The sequence below is a fragment of the Natrix helvetica genome (assembly GCF_964273705.1).
Source record: "Natrix helvetica genome assembly, chromosome: 7".
Taxonomy (NCBI): domain Eukaryota; kingdom Metazoa; phylum Chordata; class Lepidosauria; order Squamata; family Natricidae; genus Natrix; species Natrix helvetica.
This window is the reverse complement of record NC_138558.1, coordinates 44,815,478-44,835,577: the sequence shown is the minus strand read 5'-3', so window position 1 is coordinate 44,835,577 and position 20,100 is coordinate 44,815,478. Positions and strand designations below refer to the sequence as shown.

The following is a 20,100-nucleotide window of genomic DNA, read 5'->3' as shown; positions in this document are numbered from 1 at the left end:
ATAGAGTAAACTCAGCATATGCTAGAACACACAATGTTCCCAGGGAGGTACACATTAAATTTCTCAGAAAGACTACAAGAGGTGAGATTCTGAGTGCACAAAGGGGGCAAGTTTTGAAATACCAAGATAGAGAAATAACCATTCTGAAACAGATCCCTAAGAAAGTGAGAGAGAAAAGAAAAAACGATTCGCAATTAGCGAAGAAGTTATACCAGAAGGGGGTGTGGTTCAGATGGTTGATGCCTGAAGGCATGTTAATATTCTGGGAGGACACAAGAGTTAGAATTAACACAACCACAGTGGCTCAGGCCTTTATGGAAAAAAATAAAGAACTCCTAGATAAACCTGATGATCCTATACCAGATTTACAGGACACGGGAGGGGCTGGAGCTCTGCGGGCGGGGGGGAGAAGGGGCAATACCAAGAAAACTCAGATCACAAAAATGAGCAAGAAGATCTGCTTGATATAAATTGATTGAAATTATTATTTGAATTTACATGCTGACAAAATATCATTTAGTATTAAACTTCATGTTTAAATGAATACTATGAGTACGGGGGGGGGGGGGGGAGGAGACACCTACATATTGCAACTGCCAAAATTTGTAACTCATTCCACTAACCCTTTCCTTTTTATTTTTAAAAAAACCAATAAAACTTTGTTCAAAAAAAAAGATGTTTAACAACAAACCTAGTTATTACATTTGTCTTTTTAAAATTTGTTTTGCTCTAACTATTAAAATAATAACATATAACAGCATTAAGGAGAAATCATTCTTTATTTAAAGAGGTTTAAATGAAGTTTGGTTTAAATATGAATACATTAGTTGAATTTCAACTTTATCAGAAATGCTATTGCTTCTATTGTATATTTATATAGAAAAACATACATGAATGAGGTCCTCTTATCCATCTAAAACCACAGATTAATTTCTGCTTCTGCAATTGTTTAATTTACAATAGTTAATCCAATAGTTATTTTTAATCCAATAGTTAATCCAATAGTTATTCTTAAATTGAACAGTCAGAAATATATGTCTTTCTTTCAAAGCATTAAGGAGCAGAGCAAAAAATACTGCATTTCTTCCACACAATAACAGGAAAGTCCAAGTCACCAGTAATGGCATTGGAACAGCTGATTGTAAAAGTACTATAGTGATTCTTGACTTTGCCGTGACTTCTCTTTATACTGAGTTCTTCCTCCAGTGTCATTTGAATTTCAGCAATCTTTCCATACTCTAGCAAATTGGAAATATTGGCAAAGTAGTTAAAACCAATTAATTTCTAAGGAAATTGCCATCTAGATGTGATTTCTATATAGACCTTAGAATATAATATAAGCTTTCCCTAGGTAAAGAATAACACAAAGATGTCTTGAGAATGTATTCCTAAGCTTTCATGTAGTACGCAGAAAGTCTAATATAATGTAACTTAAGGGTCATTGCATGCTCTTAGTTTATAGAAGACATTAATGACCAGAGGCTGTCCTTGAAAAATAGAAATAAACTATCTTTACAAAATAAACTTGTGTAAAGTCCCTCAAATAAGAGTACATTGATGATAAAAAGTGGTAGCTACTGATGGCAATGTTCCAATCTCTACAAGATCATTCAAAATTTGAAACTAATATATATGAAAATTAATACAATGATGTAAAATCTCTTCCATTGTTTAGAAAATCAAAATTAAAAATAGATCATAGTCTTTTGATTTTAACTTCCTACTAAAAATTAATCCTTTCGTACCTATACTTTTCTCCAATATTCTTTCAAGATAGTTATTTACATGTACTTTAACTTAAAACCTAGAATTCAATGGTATTTATTCTTAGGGACATGTATAGCATTGCAAGCTGAACTAGTTTCCTATTTAAATGTGGAATGGTCCTGATTTGAGCATGTTCAAATTTTCAGTTCTTCAGATTTGAACATGAATTTATTTTTTTTCTTGAAGATAAGGATTATAAATAATTTGCTGTAATTGTAATATGCCCTTCAGCATTTATAGAAAAATATCCTTAACTTTTGGAACATAGGTGTTTAGTTCTGCTTTGACATGCTACATTGTGAGATATGGAAACTTCCCTCTACATCTCTGAAACCCAAGAGGCAATTATACAAGAGTGGAGATAGAGAAAACCTCACCTCTCATTTCATGTCATAAGAATAAGGCAGGGGATGAATGAGTGGGCAAGGGAAATTAGATAGACTGAATTCAGCTAGTGTAAAGCGCAAGGAGGTAAGGCCTTCTATAGTCGCACAGTATATTTATGAGGGTTGTAATCAATCCAGCACATTATAGAAAAAGAGAAAGGAATGTAATTGGGGAGAAAGGAAGATTGAGAGGAGGAAATATCTTTTTTTGTTTTAGACGTATTTCAAAATCCTCATGGCATCAATTATTTTTCAAATGTTAGTATATACACACATACACTATATGGTTTTCATTTAAGATCTACAAATGCATTGAAAATAATTGCTTCCCTTCAACAAAATTATATGTGTGTATATAAAATTGCCTGAATCCTGATATTTATCAGATTACCTCTATGGTTAGTTTTTTGTAAATTAAAATTACTTCACAATGCTGTTATCCTCATACTTGTTATGAGTTATGGATGCTAATTTAGGAACTACATTTTTTGTTAGTAGCATATTTATGCAGCAGACTTAGCTTCTGGAGCGGAAGTCCTTCTGCATATACATTGTCGTAGATATCTATAATGAGAAATTTTCTACACATGAGCAATAATTTATGAATAAGTATCCATGATATTGAGCCTTGATTCTTGAGACTGATGCTATAAAGATTTCTGATCCAACTATCAGTAGATTGAAAGCAATGAAAAGATTAATGTGTATCTTTCATGTTCTATCATTTAAAGGAAAATAATTATTCTAAGATACATTTTAATTAGAACTTTAATTATAGTTGCCATTTGGATCACATGTGGTCAATCATCTATCTTTTCCTTATCTGAAGAAGTTCCAAGGAACTGGTTTATTCACTGTTTCCTTGGTCTTTGCATATAGATAAATATATAATATATTTAAAAAACTAATCCAGTTTGATAGATTATGCTGATCTTTAACAACATTTAGATTGGATCAGAAGGAATGATTGAAAATAAATAACTGATTCAATTTGGATTTTTGAATCTGAAACATTGTTTTTGAGCATGTGTAGCTGCATCTAAGTAGTTCACATTTTTCAGTGATTTATTTATTTTTTTAATTCAGAAAACTTCAGAATTCAAAAATTCAGAAGTAGTTTCCTTTACTGAATTGTCACTGAATCAAATTTGGGAATCAAAGTTTCATCCATCTCTTCTAGATAGTTTCCGCCTTTAACAAAAAGCCTATTCTGTTAATGCAGTAACTGTTTTAGCTTTAGCAACAAATTTGCTTTTTATGCACATGTATGTAGAAGTATGTCCCATGAAACTCAATGGGGCTCACTTTTCAGTGATCATGAAAAATATTCTGTAGAAAATATTTTCTTCAGTTATAAGCATATTATTATCTGTTAGTTAAACTGAGCATCAATTAATTAGAGCTATTGGAAGAGCTACAGTGCTCTCATATGATATAATATAAATTTGGCAACAATATCTTTGATATGTTTCTAATGTATGCATTTTTCAATATATAGAAAAGTAATCAAATTGTGGCTTTCTTTAAAGAGTTACTAGGATTTGAAATTAGAAGGTTTAGCTTCTGCCTGTCCATCATTGACATTTACTAGTATTTGTACTATTTCATTACTCAAAATGAATATATATATATATATATATATATATATATATATATATATATATATATATATATATATATATATATATATATATATATATTTGTGTTACAACCCCTGGTATGACTAAGTCTCCCTTTATTTTATCAGCACAAATACAACATATATATATATATATATATATATATATATATATATATATATATATATATATATATATATATATATATATATATATATATATATATATATATATATATATATATATATATATATATATATATATATATATATATATATATATATATATATATATATATATATATGCTGGTTTTGTTGTATTCGGGTCTTTTCCCGTGTAAGGTTGAGATTGTCTTTGCAACGTTTCGGCAGGATCACACCTGCCATCTTCAAGCTGTGGGCTTAAAATGTGATCGGAGCTGCCGTCTTTCTGTACGTCTTGGTGGGAGGGGATGGGGTGCTGGCTTTGTTTCAGTAAGTGGAATGATTGGTTGTGTGGTTGTATCATGATTGGTAGATTGGTGCTGATTGGTGCAGGTTGTGTGTGCATTGTTGTTTTGTATTTCAACGGCTTGGGTGGTGGGTGGTGTTCGTTTGTTGGCTAGGGCTGGTTTCCAGATGTTTGGTAGGCGGGAGGTATCATCACGTTTGTTCATGCTGTGGGGGTGTTTCTCTATTTCGATGGCTTCCATGATTATTCTCTTGTGGAGGTGTTCTGTTTTGGAGATTAACCTGGCTCCTTCAAAGTTGATTTTGTGTCCTGTAGCTTTAAGGTGCTGGAAAAGGGAAGAAGTTTTTTTCTTTTTTTCTTACTGCATTTTTGTGTTCTGTGATGCGTGCATTTATTCTCCTGTTTGTTTGTCCTATGTATATTGCTGGGCAGATTTTGCATGGTATTTCGTAGACTCCTTGGTTTTCTAGCTGGATTTTGTCTTTGGGGTTTCTTAAGATGTTGGCTATTTTTTGGTCAGTGGTGAAGGCTGTCCTGATATTGTGCTTGTGGAGAATTTTGCTGATTTTATCTGTGGTGCCTTTGATGTAAGGGAGGAGGGCGATGCCATTTTCCTGTTCTGTATCTTGGTTTTTTGGGGGAGTCTCCTTTTGGATTAGGTTGGTGATTGTTTTTCTTTGGAATCCATTGGAGATTAATACATTTGTGAGTTTGTGTAATTCAGTTCAATTCAAGTTCAATTCACAAGCACAATATCAGGACAGCCTTCACCACTGACCAAAAAATAGCCAACATCTTAAGAAACCCCAAAGACAAAATCCAGCTAGAAAACCAAGGAGTCTACGAAATACCATGCAAAATCTGCCCAGCAATATACATAGGACAAACAAACAGGAGAATAAATGCACGCATCACAGAACACAAAAATGCAGTAAGAAAAAAAGAAAAAAACTTCTTCCCTTTTCCAGCACCTTAAAGCTACAGGACACGAAATCAACTTTGAAGGAGCCAGGTTAATCTCCAAAACAGAACACCTCCACAAGAGAATAATCATGGAAGCCATCGAAATAGAGAAACACCCCCACAGCATGAACAAACGTGATGATACCTCCCGCCTACCAAACATCTGGAAACCAGCCCTAGCCAACAAACGAACACCACCCACCACCCAAGCCGTTGAAATACAAAACAACAATGCACACACAACCTGCACCAATCAGCACCAATCTACCAATCATGATACAACCACACAACCAATCATTCCACTTACTGAAACAAAGCCAGCACCCCATCCCCTCCCACCAAGACTTACAGAAAGACGGCAGCTCCGATCACATTTTAAGCCCACAGCTTGAAGATGGCAGGTGTGATCCTGCCGAAACGTTGCAAAGACAATCTCAACCTTACACGGGAAAAGACCCGAATACAACAAAACCAGCATACCTACACCCGTGAAAATCTACGAAAACAAATAAATATATATATGTTGTAATTGTACTGATAAATAAATAAAGGGAGACTAGGATAGATCTATTTCGAGCTAATTAGCTCTCATCAGCTAGCCATACCCTTACTGGGATTAGAACCCAGGCTGTATATATCTTAGGCAGAAGTCTTAACCACTAAGCCACGGGTTCTCTTCCTTATCACATATATATATATATGCTGGTTTTGTTGTATTTGGGTCTTTTCCCGTGTAAGATTGAAATTAAAAATTAAAAATTTTTAAGCCCAAGCTTGAAGATGGCAGGTGAGATCTTGCCGAAACGTTGCAAAGACAATTTCAATCTTACACGGGAAAAGACCCGAATACAACAAAACCAGCATACCTACACCCGTGAAAATCTACGAAAACATACACGCACACACGCACACACACACATCAAAAGTTACCATAAAGCTTTAAAAAAGTGGTAGTAATAAGATGAGTTTTAAATGGGTTTCAAAGATGTTTTATTATAGTGTCTTTGAAGAACTGATTGATGGAGTTTGCCTGGAGCTGCCTAGAAAAAAAAAACCAATTTTCTTTAGAAACAAAATCAAGGGAGGCAATTTGTGATAGCAACAAATCTATGCAGCAATAGTGCTAAAATGTTATCTGAGCTATGAATGCTTGTTCATTTCTAAACAATAGTTGTCAGTTACATTCACATCACATGCCTTCTAATGATTAAAATACATCGCCTAGTCTACATTCACTTCATTAGGTCATCTAAAACTCTTTTCTTGCCAGAACTGTAAATTTAAGTAGAACTAGAGCTTTAGAAATCTCTTACAAAATATTGATTGGTTACTTTTGTGAAAACTTGACTTCCCTAATTTAAAATATCTCTAGATATATAAAAAGGTCAATATGAATATAATTACATTCTTAGTTCTCAATATTGGATATACACAAAAATAATTTTGAGAGTTTGCAGAAAACAGTCCACAAAAGCCTTCCTATTCATTTTTTCTGCCTAGCTAAAGATAGTAGTACCTGGTTAAATTTCCCACTAAAGGTCATGGCTGGTTCACCTTGATTTGCGTGTACATTTGTATGCATCAGAACAGAAAAGGGTTAAGCATTTGTATGAATATGAATGAAAAAGACTGCTGAATACCATGCTGAGTCCCTTCAGCTTGATATATTAATATTGGCATTGGTTTCCTCAGAGTTATAGTTTAAGTAATTCACGTAAGCACTATTTGCTTGTTTAATAATACTTAATTTAATAATCATTTATTAAATCAAACTAATTAATTAATTATTCAAATTAATTTAACTAAGAATTTAATTTGAAATAGATTTTTAGCAATAGCACTTAGGCTTATATATCAGCCCATAGTCTTTTACAGCTCTCTGAGCGGTTTACAATATTAGCATATTGCCTCCAACAAATGGAAGGCTGAGTCAACCTTGAGTTCCGTCAGGATCGAACTCCAGGCTGTAGGCAGAGTTTGCCTGCAATACTACACTTTCACCACTATGTCACGAGGGCTCTTAAAATATATATCAGATAGCAAAACTTACCTGGTAGATCGCCCATTAAAGAAATATGTTGATACCTAGATACTTCTTCACAAATTTGAGTAGAGTCTAGAGAGAGATCATTTTTCTTTTGGCTTCTAGATTTGCACTCTAGCCTATATTGTTCATTGGCCAAAGTAGCAACTTGTTCTTTGAGGTTAGCATTGTTCTTTTGAAGACGCTGTGCTTCAAACCTCAGTGCATCTCTTTCATTCTCTATAGAACGTGTTGCATTTTCTTTTAGCAAGAGCGTTTCACTCAGTTGTCTTATTTTATGCTTCCATTCATAGGTTTCCTGTTTAAATTCAGTCAGCTGCTTTTTGAGAACCTTGTTGTCTTCTGTAATGGTAGTTATCATGGTTCTTAGTCGGTCACATTCTCTTTCAGTATTGAATAAGGTAGTTTTCAAAACGCCACTTTCAATTTTAGCATTTTTACGTTCCGCTATAAGCTTTTCCTCAACGTGAGCTCTGTCTGCCTCAGCATCCTGGAGTTCTTTCTCCAGGGCTTTTTGAGAACTCAGTGCCACATGTAATGTTTTATCAGAATTCATTTTTTCATCTTTAAATGACTGTAACATCCTAAGAACAGCTTCCATATCTGATACTGCAATCTTCTCATTTTCTTTCATTTTTTGTATCTCATTCTCTTTTTGTCCAAGCTCTTTTCCTAACAATTGTTTTTCTTCTTTAAGTTGGCAGATTTCATCTTTCAATGTCTTTTTTTCTTCTTGAAGTACTAAAACTTTATTTTCAAACGATCCTAAGGTTGCAATGAGATTACTTTTTTCTTTTGAAAACATAACCAAACTTTCCTGAGCTTTTTGATCTTTCTTCTGAAAATAACTTACATCTCTCATTATCCGCTGATTTTGATCATATAGCTGATCCTGCTTTTCTTCCAGTGCTAACTTTTGCTGTTGAAGTTCTTTGCATTTCTTCAGTAATCGCTTTAATTCTTTCAGGCATTCCTTGCTGTCTCCATCTGATTTAACTAATTTCCCTTGAAGGTTATTATTCTCATCATGCAATTCCTTAATTTGATTCTGATATTTTGAATTTTGCTCTGTCAGACACTGTATAACATCAGTAAGAGGTTTCATTTGAGTCTTCATGTCTTCATGTAGAGTCATCTCTTTTTTCTGACTATGGTCAGCCTCTCCCAATGGCAAGTGTAAAAGTCTACGGCTTTCAGCATAATCATCAGGTACAGAATTTATGTCAGAGAATTCAAGATCCACATGGTTTTGGAACTCTTGATTTGACTTAAGCAGCTGTGTTTCATTTTTTTTTAGCACTTTGGAGAACAGATTTATCTGCAATTTGTCCGTTGCACTATCTTTCATGAGATGTTCTTTATTCTTATATTTATCCTTGCCTGCTGTTTTCAATGTACTTTGATAATTTTCTGAAGATGAGGCAGTGGCTGTTTGAAACTCATCTGTTGAACCCCCCAGTTCTGAAAACCTCCTCAATTTAAAATCATAATTTGACATATCTACTATTTTTTCTATTAAGTCCTGTTCTGATAAATAACCAGAGTCATTGTCTTTGCCACAGACATTGTTAGAGTTCTGAAGTTCAAGGATATGTGACAATTCATATCTACTAGCCTTTTTATCTTTCTCTTTTAAATCTTTGAAAGGACTTACATTGTCTGATAAAGATTCTTCCCCTTCATAGTTATGGAATACTGTGGAGGGTTTATGTTCATTGTATTTTTTTAATAATCTAAGATGTGTCATTTTTTCTGAGCCCAAACCAATGTATGATGGAGAAAAAGTACTGTTGGAAAAATTCTTAATGTCATCATTGTTATTTAAAGAGAGAACAGCTTTGTTCCTAGATTCTTGCGTATGGTTTTCGGATAGTCCAGTGGCTTTGTATTTGTTTAGAATCCTGTTTTTAAATTCAGAGCTGAACTTGTTTTCTGAACTATGACCGGTATCAGATTTCTTATCAGGATGAAGCTGCTTCTTAAAATAAAGAGCTTCTTGATATTCTCTTGGCTGAAACAAAAGGGAAAATAGCATATCATAAGACTATTCAGTGCTTAAGAAACAAGGCTCAATAATGCTGATAGGTTGGAGACAGTAGCTGCTTTTAAAATCTTTAAAAATTTCTCCCCTTGCAAAAAAAATACATAAAAGTATGAGGAGTATGTCTTTTTCCAATTATCTGTATACTTACTAATAATAATTTAAACTATTTTAAATTAAGGTGCTTTTCTCTAGTTTTTAAAGTACAGAGTATAACCCAAGTACTATAGTTCGTTAAACATCATTTTGAGCAGATTGTTGTATTGGTGAACTGCTCTTACTGTTACATCATTTTTCCTGATGTCTAATGGTTTTAGGGAAAAGATTGAATTAGCTAGTCTTTTCCCTCAATATAGTTAGTGATGATTGTATCACAAAATACAATTAAAGAGTGTTTATTTTATTTCTCGCAACTAGTCTTCACTCAGCGTGCTAAATTTCCCCCTTGTTTTTTACACATATACATCTCTTCTTTAAAACAAGTGTTTCACATGGGTTCCCAGAGGTTTCCTCTTCAGTTATTATTCACAATTAACACCTGCTGAGATTTAACAGAATAACATTTCTTTATGTTGACCAAGCACCCTCTGGAATCATATGCCGACTGGGCCTTACCAATATTCCAGGAAGGTATCAGATGGTAGCACCTATAATAGTAGTCATTTTATATTATTCACAAGGCTCATTGTACTAATACATAGTGATTTAAAGGGACAAATCAACTACAAAAATAATGAGCAATATATTAACTTTGGTAATTATTAGGCTGCCAGTACCACAGTAGAAGACATGAAAAAGAATTGAATTGTTCAGGACAATTCAAAACATTATGCTACAATGTATTATATAGAACTATATACTACATACAAATGCTTGTTTGGATTAAAAGTGATGGATGAATGATTCCAATAAAGAAGTTTGATTCTTAGTTTTCTCAGTAGAACAGTATACAGTTTTTAATACACAAAGTATTTACCAGTAAGAAAAAAAAGGATCATACCTTAGTAATGGTTATAGATGTGGTGGGGAAAGGTAAATTGTCTGGACTTTTCATATCAGTTAGATTTTTATTAAGTATATCATGAATTTCAGTTTGAACCTGAATAAACACAAATGAACAATTAAACTATCCTGAATTCCTTTTACTATTTGAATGACGATCGTAAGCTCTTTTGATATGCGTTTTTGTTTAACCTTGCCAATTTAAAAGTAAATCCGACTGAATTCGGAGAGACTCAGCTTTGAAGAAATTATCTGGTGCTCTATTGGATGGACGGTAGTGATATTTCTGACTAAACAATATAATCTATGTACAACTTGATATGTTTAACAAGAAACACTCAAAACATAACATTTAAAACTCTTCCTGAATAAAACCACATTTTTTTTCTAGTTTCTGCATTTCTATTTTTCTGTACTTATACTTGATAAGAGTGCAATGTCTTGGAAATAGAGAACAGCCCTGGTGGGACACCCAGTTACTGCACATATACATGTACAACATGCTGGAGAAAAGTCTTTGAAGGAACTGCTCTGCTCTTCCAGGACAAGGTGGTAACTTTAATGCTTTGAGAAGGAGAGGTTTTTTTTTTCCTTTTCTTTTTTGCCTTAGCAGACTTGGCCTGGTTCCTCTTTCAAATGCTTTACATGTTTTGAATTCCATTTCCTTTTGATATCTGCTTCAGGCTAAGGGGCTGTGGGTTACTCCTTATTTAGAAATGGGCAGTTCAATGCCAGATGTTTATTAGAAGAGTCTTGAGAAAACAAAATAATTTAGAGAAAGCTGTGATCAATTATGCTCATGATCTGCTTGTGGGTTTTATATATAGGAACCTGACTGACTGATATGATGAAGTAAAATTGGAATAGGTAGAAACTAGTCTTGATTATTTGATCTAAGAAAACAAAAATCAGGGCACTGCATTAGGGAAAAAAGAAAGTGGACTTTGTTCCATATCTTTTCAGTGTCACCTTTCATTAATATCAATGATTTAGGCACATATTTGACTTCCTCTCAGTGTAACCTGGTAATGGCAATCCATTTTGGAGACATTTATCACAAAATGAGGAAGCCTGTGATTCATCTCCCTCCTGAGCAATTAAGAAAAAAAGATTGAATTTGCAATGGAAGAAAGCAGGAGAAAGGGGACTCCAGGTATAGTGCAAGAGCGTAACAATTTAGAAGAATTATTGGGATTTCTCAGCCTATATTGAAGTGTATATATGAAATTGATTACATATGTTTATTTTTTTTTCAATTCGCTTCTTATTAAAAATAAATTATCACATACTCTTTCCTTATTTCATGAGTATTTATGAAGCACTCTTACCATGCTTACATTCTTTAAAGTTTGCTGTTGAAGAGTTTGAAATGATTCCAGTTGCTGTTGTAAGATCTACAAGTTGTAAAAATAGGTAATATTCAGCTGGGAGTGTCTATCCTCTTTCCTTACAGAAACCTGTAATCTTGTTTTGTTCTAGTTCTCAAGAAGACTGAGTGAATTGACACAGCATATTTCATTTTTGTTCTAAAGCCTTCTACTGAGCTCAATGAGATTTGCTTCTAGATAGTTAGGGAGAAGACTGCAGATAGAACAAAGTAAAACACTAAAAAGAATAATTTGTGTGTGGTGGGGAGGAGGTATCTCTGTGTGTGTGTGTTTGTGTGTGTGTACCATGTTTTCCCGAAAATACAACCTATCCCAAAAATAAGCCCTAGCCTGATTTTTGGGGGTGGGCCTAATATACACCCTACCCCAAAAATAAGCACTAGTGAAAGGGGTGGGCGTGGCCAGCACAGGAGGCAGCCCTTCCCTTCCCTGGTCACCTCATGACTGCTTGGCCCCTTAATTGGGGCCCGCAGATCAGCTGAGCCAGTGAGAGCCGGGAGCTGTGTCTCGTTCCTTCTCTCCAGGTGCAGCGTGTCCCTTTCAAGCAATCAAATGTCACTTGAGAAAACGACGCACATCCCAGGATTGCAATGCTGAAGGCTTGGGATGGAATCTTTTTGGAATATCTATGTATGCTGAGCTTGAGAAAAGGACAACAGGCAGGACAATCTGTTGTGGCCCAGCAGTAGCCGGCTGAGCTGTTGGTGGACTCTGACAGCTCAGACCATTATGGGACTGCTCTGGAGGATGAGGAAGACTTTGGAAAGTGTTTGGAGTCAGAGCAGGAACTAGATAGGCCTGTTGGCCACCAGGTGGCATCTGAGTCAAGGAGCAGTGAGGAGGAACAGAGGGAGGTTGTCCCTGATGTGCATGTACGTACAGCTGAGAAGAGAAAGGAACAGCTGTGGAGACGATGTCATAGAAGGAAGTAAGGACAGCTGTCTAAGGGTGTGGCCCCTCCCAAAGAGTTTATAGGTGGAGCGACGGGAGGGGAATCTTTGCAGGAAACAACAGTCCTTTTTACTAGCCGTTGAGAAAGCATTCCGTAAGTTTAATCTTGGTTCTTGAAGATAGCTTTCTAGGTTCCTAGCCAAGGGGTGGTTTTATCTCTGTAATTAGTCGTGGCAGACAGCCAAGCCTGTGTCTGCATATTCATTGGAATCACGGGACAGAACACAATCCCCCTCCCGATTTTCCTGCCATTCACCCAAAAGGCTCCATTCCAATCGTTCAGCAAATCCCAGGACCCTGCAAGGCGTGTTGTAGTGTTGCACATGGGAGCAGTGGCATTGCCATGAGGTTTGTCACATCAGTGCAGGCTCTTGGAGTAGGACCCTGAAAGGATTGTTGTGATTTTACGCGTATGAGCAGTGGCACCCCTTCGAGGTTTGACATACTGGTCCAGCAGCTCATGGCAGGATGCCAGCTGCACTGGTGTGATGAAGCTCGCGGTGGTGCTGCTGTTCACAAGTGCAATGCCACAACAAGCTTTCCAGGGTCCTGCTCCAAAGGCTGCGTTAGTATGAGAAACCACACGGTGGTGTTGTCACTCCTGAGTGTGGCTCGCTCGAGTTGTGAACAGCCCAGGGATTTGGGCAGCCTTTACGTGGCCTTCCAAGTATTTATAAATTTATTAAGTCTGGCGAGGCCCAGAGTTTGGGCTCCAGTGTGCTCTTCTCCTCCCAGGTGATGTCAGTGCCTCCACAGCACATCTGGCTCACAGAATCTGGCCTGATGATCTTGGCTGGTGGTGGCGGCGGCTCTGATCCGATCTTGGGCAATACTCAGTGTGTATGTCGAGCCCAGCTGGCTTCACGCAAGAGACAAGGCGCTGCAAGGGAGCCCATTTTTCACATGGGCCAGGCAGAGGCTGGTCTTCAGGGTTCCACCCTGAGCAGGCACTGAGCTGGAGGAGGGGGAGGGTCAGTACCCTTACCCGGTTGCCCTCCGATGTTTCTCATAAAATGTCTGTGTGTATGTTTGTATGTGTATATGTGTGACAGAGAGAGGGGGGGAGAGGAAACCCTTTCAAACAGCTTTGCTTGCAATTCTTGTTACTCCCTTCTGTCCTCTCCCCCCCCCTCACACACACACACACGATTGCGGGCTGCGATTTGCTTCTATCATAAGAACACGCTTCCCAAAATCTTCCAGAATTGTCATTTTCTCAAGCAGCAATAGCCAGGTACAGGCAGCCCCCCCCCCCCGATTCCAACGGGTCCCATGTCTTTCCGCCTCACTGGCCATTGCTGGCTCAGTTGATCCCTGGGCCATGGTTAATGGCCCTAGTGACCATGAGGTGACCGTACTCCCCATCTCCTACACCTCAAAAAAAAAAAACCTCCCTGAAAATAAGCCCAGGTGCTTATTTTCAAGCCTAAAAGAAAATAAGACCCGGTCTTATTTTCGGGGAAACACAGGTATGTATGGATGTATGGATGTATGGATGGATCTATTATAAATCATATTGCTATTTATCAATTTCAAAGCAACTTCCTCAAACTTTTCCAGTCTACATATAGTTATTCAAATAATTTATCTAGGGTAAACGCACACAGTAAAATTAGTTACTCTGCTTTGTAATTAATTACCCACTTGAGACATAATTATGGAATGAATTAACATGTCTTAAGACTTACTGGTTTTAGTATTAAAGAAATATAATTAAAAGTTTTTGATGTTAAGGCTGGATAGTTCACCAGGAATTTCTTGGCCAAATAATATGATATGACAACAAATAAAACTCATTATACAGAACACAAGTTGGACTATATTTTAGAGATACGACTGTGACGATGGCAAATAAAACATTCTATCAGACCATTCATGTAGCAAGTTTTTAGATTCTTTTTCCTTCCTCCCCCTTTTTTGGTTTGTATTGGTTTATATTGTAATTACAATCTTTAATAAAATTATTATTAAAAACAGAATAAGCAACATAAAATTATATCTAAGCAACTTAGCTGTTCTACCACAACACTTACCAGCTCCTTTATTGGACTACTTTAAATGTGATTGCACACATTCAACTCCAGATGAGGAAACAAATCACTATGAAATTTTAAATAAAATTCCTACTAGAATTCACCTAATCTGCCTTGAACTTCCCAAATCTCTCAAAATATGAAAAAGAGCTGACAGTTTTGTCCCCAATGGCTTCCCTCAGCTCCAAAACACTTAGTTTTCAAAAGTGTGATCTGTGCTGCAAATAACTTTGCCTGCCTTTACATGGAATTACTCACTGGAAATCGTATGTTTTAATAATTACATTTATAAATAGTACTTCATTTTAATGTAAATTATAGGATCTAGAATTTTGCTTTGGGCGAAGTGCTGAAGACAACTCCTACAGTATACTGAATCAGCTGGACGCGCTGTCAGTACAAGTGTAATTGAAAGGTTTACGGTATTTGTCAACTTTGAAATATTTAAGCAAGTCTTCCTATATGAATTAGCCTTATCTTTTAACTGCTGTGCCCTTATTGCATTTGTGGGTGAGAAAATGCTCACTATGTTGAATTATCTGCCCCAAAGTGCTAACTAGATTAATCTTTTCTGGATCCATGTTCTGCCAGGTTTGCTTTTTACTGCTTAATTACTTCTCTTTGCTGTTGGATCTTGTGTTTCAAATGTTTGTTACTGATATCTGTTGTCGTTTTAAATTATGTTTGGCAAAGTTCTGCAGCTGTTTTTTGAAAGAAGGAAGGGGATTATACATTGTTAATTAATAACAATCAGAATATAGACGTGCATTAGAGCTGCCAATTTATTAAATTCTAACTTGTGAATTGTTTTATAACTAGAATCTTCAAAGCTGACTATTTTTAATTTATTTTTGCTACGTGTGAATTGTCTTCTAAAAAGTTTTTTTTAAAAGAGGAGCAGAATATATCAAGCAAAATAATAACAATAAACACCGCCGCCACCACAAATATCATGAAGGAATAGAGATAAAATAGGATGTCTTGCTATCTTAGTCATTATTTTGTTATTTCCTACTTTGGGGTCTAGCTATATTGGTTTCCCAGGGAACATGGCCAAAGTATATGAAACAAACTAACAACATATATGAATTGTAATCTAGCATATTTGGTAGCTACAAGATTAAGGAGGTTCAGAAAAACATAGGCTTTTTTCTTACTATTCCAAAGAGGTAAGCTTACTTCAAGTGATGACTGTGGTTGGAGCTGACCATCTCTTCCTGAAGTTAATATTTCTGAAAAATCAAAACAACAAATCCTGCATATGTAATGTTTTTGATAATGAATTTAGATATTAGGCAGGAAGCCTGCAAGGAACATTAAACAGAGAAGATCTCAGTTCAGTGCAGAAGTTTACTACTTATATTTTTTGTTTACTAAATGCATATTAAAAATAGTTCCCAATATTTGAGATCTTTTCCTATAAAGATCCAATTAGTCTGAATGAAATATCTTTCAATGACCGTATTTTGTGGAGTATAAGACACACCAAAGTATAAGACGCACCATGATTTTGAAGAGGTAAATTTTTAAAAAAATTGTTTGCACTCTGCAGGCCTCCCAAACCCTCTGCATGCCTCGTTTTTTGCAAAAAAAAAAAAAAAAAAGGTGTGTGGGGGGGTGGGGGGGCTGTGGGCGCGCAGATCTTTGGGAGGCTGGGGGGGGGCAAAATGAGCAAAAACCGCCCTGTTTTTTGCGAAAAAGGGGGGGGACGCAGAGCTTTGGGAGGCTTGTAGAGTGGTCCTGGGGGCTGGGGAGGCAAAAACGGCCCATTTTTTCCTCCTTTTTGCCCTCCCCAGCCCTCAGGAGCACTTTGCAAGTCTCCCAAACCCTCTGCATGTCCATTTTTTGCAAAGGGGGCAGGGTTTTGGTAGCCAAAAATGCTGTATTCAGTGTATAAGACACAGCCAGATTTTCACCCTCTTTTTTGAGGGAAAAAGCTGTGTCTTATACTCCAAAAAGTATGGTAATACTTTACCCTAATATTGTATATTAGGCTAATATTGGGATGTATAAATGTCAGGCAGAAAAAGACGCTTAAACGTGCCATCTCTTCATTGACATCGTATATCTGATTATATATATATATATAACTTTTGATGTGTGTGTGTGTGTGTTGTATTTGTACTGATAAATAAATAAAGGGAGACTAGGATAGATCTATTTCGAGCTAATTAGCATATATATATGTATTTGTGTTACAACCCCTGGTATGACTAAATATGGGAGGAAGGTCACTACTCCCTCTTTCTGTCCTTCGGCTTATCACAAAGACCATGCAGGCAGAAAACCATATTTTTATTTTTACTATTGCCTTTTTATATTTGTGTTGTAATTGTACTGATAAATAAATAAAGGGAGACTAGGATAGATCTATTTCGAGCTAATTAGCTCTCATCAGCTAGCCATACCCTTACTGGGATTAGAACCCGGGCTGTATATATCTTAGGCAGGAGTCTTAACCACTAAGCCACGGGTTCTCTTCCTTATCAGTTGAGCCAGGGAAATAGGTATGTATTTGTGTTACAACCCCTGGTATGACTAAATATGGGAGGAAGGTCACTACTCTAAATAGATCTATCCTAGTCTCCCTTTATTTATTTATCAGTACAATTACAACACAAATATAAAAAGGCAACAGTAAAAATAAAAATATGGTTTTCTGCCTGCATGGTCTTTGTGATAAGCCGAAGGACAGAAAGAGGGAGTAGTGACCTTCCTCCCATATTTAGTCATACCAGGGGTTGTAACACAAATCCATACCTATTTCCCTGGCTCAACTGATAAGGAAGAGAACCCGTGGCTTAGTGGTTAAGACTCCTGCCTAAGATATATACAGCCCGGGTTCTAATCCCAGTAAGGGTATGGCTAGCTGATGAGAGCTAATTAGCTCGAAATAGATCTATCCTAGTCTCCCTTTATTTATTTATCAGTACAATTACAACACAAATATATATATATATATATATATATATATATATATATATATATATATATATATATATATATATATGTGTGTGTGTGTGTGTGTGTGTGTGTGTGTGTGTGTGTGTGTGTGTGTGTGTGTTACAACCCCTGGTATGCCCAAATAGTCTCCCTTTATTTATTTATCAGCATAAATACAACATATATATATATGTAAAAAGTCCTCCTACAAGTTAAGCCTTTATTCCCATGTTTTTAGATTGTTTCCTGAAACAGCCATTAGGTAGAGGCACCAAAAATCACACTTTCTGTAGATATTTCAATAACAGATACAGTTCAGGGGCAGAACAACCTTTTATGCTAGTCCAATCTAAATCTAGCTTTCTACACATAACCAGTCAGACCAGCTACTTAACTTCAACTGACAGTTTCTTTGATTGTAGTCTTTCCTTGCAGCCTATATCCTGCCTGCTGTTTTTGCATAATACCCAAATGATATTCAGTAACTTTACATTGTGGTTACTTTATTGTTGCATGAACACAAAACACTTAATTAATCATAGCTTTAACTAATTAACCAATGTGTGATGCAGAAGGCCAAATAAGGCTAGGCCCTCATATCTCAATGCAGCATGCACTACGTCAGTTTTTTCAAATCCGGCCACTTTAAAGTGAGGACTTCCACTCCCATAATTTTCTAGCTGCCTGGACAATTCTGGGAGTTGAAGTCCACACATCCTGAAGTGCCCAGGTTTGAAAAACACTGTTCTAGATAATGGATGCAGGGTTCTTGAAACGCTGCTAGCTTGGCCTCCCAAATACCAGTAGAGCAACAGTAGGACATGACATCCTTGAACAGCCAAAGAAAAGCAGTTGCAGGGAGCATGTATCACTTTTTCTGACCCTGTAATTTCGGGTAGCGTTAGGATGACTGAGCTCTATGTATTGACCAGATGCCTTTGCTGAAGCCAATGTGGTGTTTGCAGCAGATAGTTTCTCTTTTTGTCATGAGAGAGAAAAATCTGCCATTATGTAGGACTGAACTCTCAACCTTCCAAGTGAGAGGCAAATGTCTTCACCACTAGGCCACCCTGCTGCTGAGGGGAACATGCATCACTCATCCTGCCCAAAATATTTTATATACTAAGATCTAATGCCTGAATTCGTTTTGTCTCCTTTTCTGAAACCTAAAGTGGAGAGTAAAATGCATTTCAATAATGACATGCTAGTGCTAAGATACAAAAAAAATATCAATAGGGTCAGAATTCATTAAATTACGAAAAGTTGGCATTCTCAGTGGGGAATCTCCTTTTCTGGAACAATCCCAAGGCCAGTGAAGTTTCCAGTCTCCAGACCCTTTGGAAGCTGGTAAAAATATCAAGTCCTGGAATGCTATATTCATTATAATTTTACCAAGTACTGTTTTGTAACATATTTCTGCTATTAAGTGTTGCTCTTATTGCATCAGGTGCAGGTGTTGCTTTCATACCTTGCTTGGCTTGAAAGGCTCATCAGTTCATATACAAATAAAACTGACCTTAAGAGTTAATTTAAAGATTTTTCCAGTGCACAATATTTCTGAATATTCAAAAGCAGACATTATTGCAAACGTTAGCTCTATTGGGATGCTTTTGCACAAATATATAGGAATATTAAATGAAACAAGCCACAAATAATGTAATATACTATCTTAATCATTTCAGTTCTTTGTTTATGACTTGAATATTTAAGTTTCCACCAGTTTCAGATGCTGAAACTAATTGTAGATTATCCACACATAAGCGGTACCATGACATAAAACGGGAAATATCCGTATATCATCCCACAGAGGGCAAGCATGACACTGTCTCCCATGATTGACAGAAATAAACTTGCCTTGCCCATCACCTCTGAAGCACATCTGTAGCAGCTGCACCTGGAGAAGGAGCGTGCTCACTTGGGAGTCCCTAGATTTGGGCTCCCAAAACTAGCGTCTTTCTGGACTGCAAGAGCTCCTCTCCTTCCCGCAGAGTGGACTGATTCTTCTTGGTCACCCCCACCCCACCCCGAGTCCCATAAACCTCCGGATTATGAAACGACGCCCTGCGTTTGGAGCGAAAGGAATCCCTCTCCCGCTCGCTCGCCCGCTTTTTCACCCACCAGGCGGCGCCGCGTCTAACTCATGAGAGTGAAATCCGGCTCTCATCTTGTTTCGCGTCCGCCCATGCGCAACTCCTCACAGTCAAACGCTGATGCGTTAACCGTCACTCGGCCCAAAGCTACCTGCCGTTGCCTGGCAACGGGTTTCCCTGGAAACGCAGCGACGAGATAAGGCGGGCGGGAGGATGCGGTTGGTTGTCCTTCGGAATCCTTGCATTTAGTCGCCTCGAGAAGGATGCAAATATGTTGAATGGGAGCATGGTTGTCTCCGATTAGCTTTTACAGGCTTTAATAAAAGTTTGATAAAGGTTAACGTCCGAAGCTGCAGGATTTGCGTGGGTTCTTTGTTCTCTTCCTTGAGCTTTTCTACATCAAAAGGCAGTAAAAGTATTTTT

The 20,100-nt window shown here is 36.8% G+C and overlaps 1 protein-coding gene across 10 annotated transcripts; it reads right to left on the bottom strand.

Moving 5' to 3' along the window:
- Positions 1-817: 817 nt before the first annotated feature.
- CCDC110 (coiled-coil domain containing 110) lies at positions 818-19,756 on the bottom strand. 10 transcript variants are annotated; one of them, XM_081959750.1, is made up of 6 exons: positions 19,706-19,756; positions 15,824-15,876; positions 11,601-11,666; positions 10,271-10,369; positions 7,236-9,240; positions 818-1,238 (listed from the first exon to the last, which is right to left on the bottom strand). In XM_081959750.1, exons 1-6 carry the CDS (start codon positions 19,749-19,751, stop codon positions 1,054-1,056), a joined length of 2,454 nt encoding a protein of 817 aa, XP_081815876.1. In that variant the 5' UTR covers positions 19,752-19,756; the 3' UTR covers positions 818-1,053. The 10 variants fall into 10 exon arrangements, with proteins under 10 accessions (XP_081815876.1, XP_081815878.1, XP_081815880.1 ...); XM_081959752.1 differs by having other exon boundaries at positions 11,610-11,666; XM_081959754.1 differs by lacking the exon at positions 19,706-19,756 and adding an exon at positions 19,442-19,629 and having other exon boundaries at positions 11,610-11,666.
- Between the last annotated feature and the right edge of the window lie 344 nt (positions 19,757-20,100).

Coding starts and splice junctions, on each gene's coding strand:
- CCDC110 (XM_081959750.1), bottom strand. CDS start 19,751: ATGAGAGCCGGATTTCACTCTCATGAGTTAGACGCGGCGCCGCCTG. Junction 10,370..11,600: donor CTTTAAAGAATGTAAGCATG/GTAAGAGTGCTT, acceptor GTGTTTATTCAG/GTTCAAACTGAAATTCATGA. Junction 9,241..10,270: donor CATCTATAACCATTACTAAG/GTATGATCCTTT, acceptor CTTTTGTTTCAG/CCAAGAGAATATCAAGAAGC.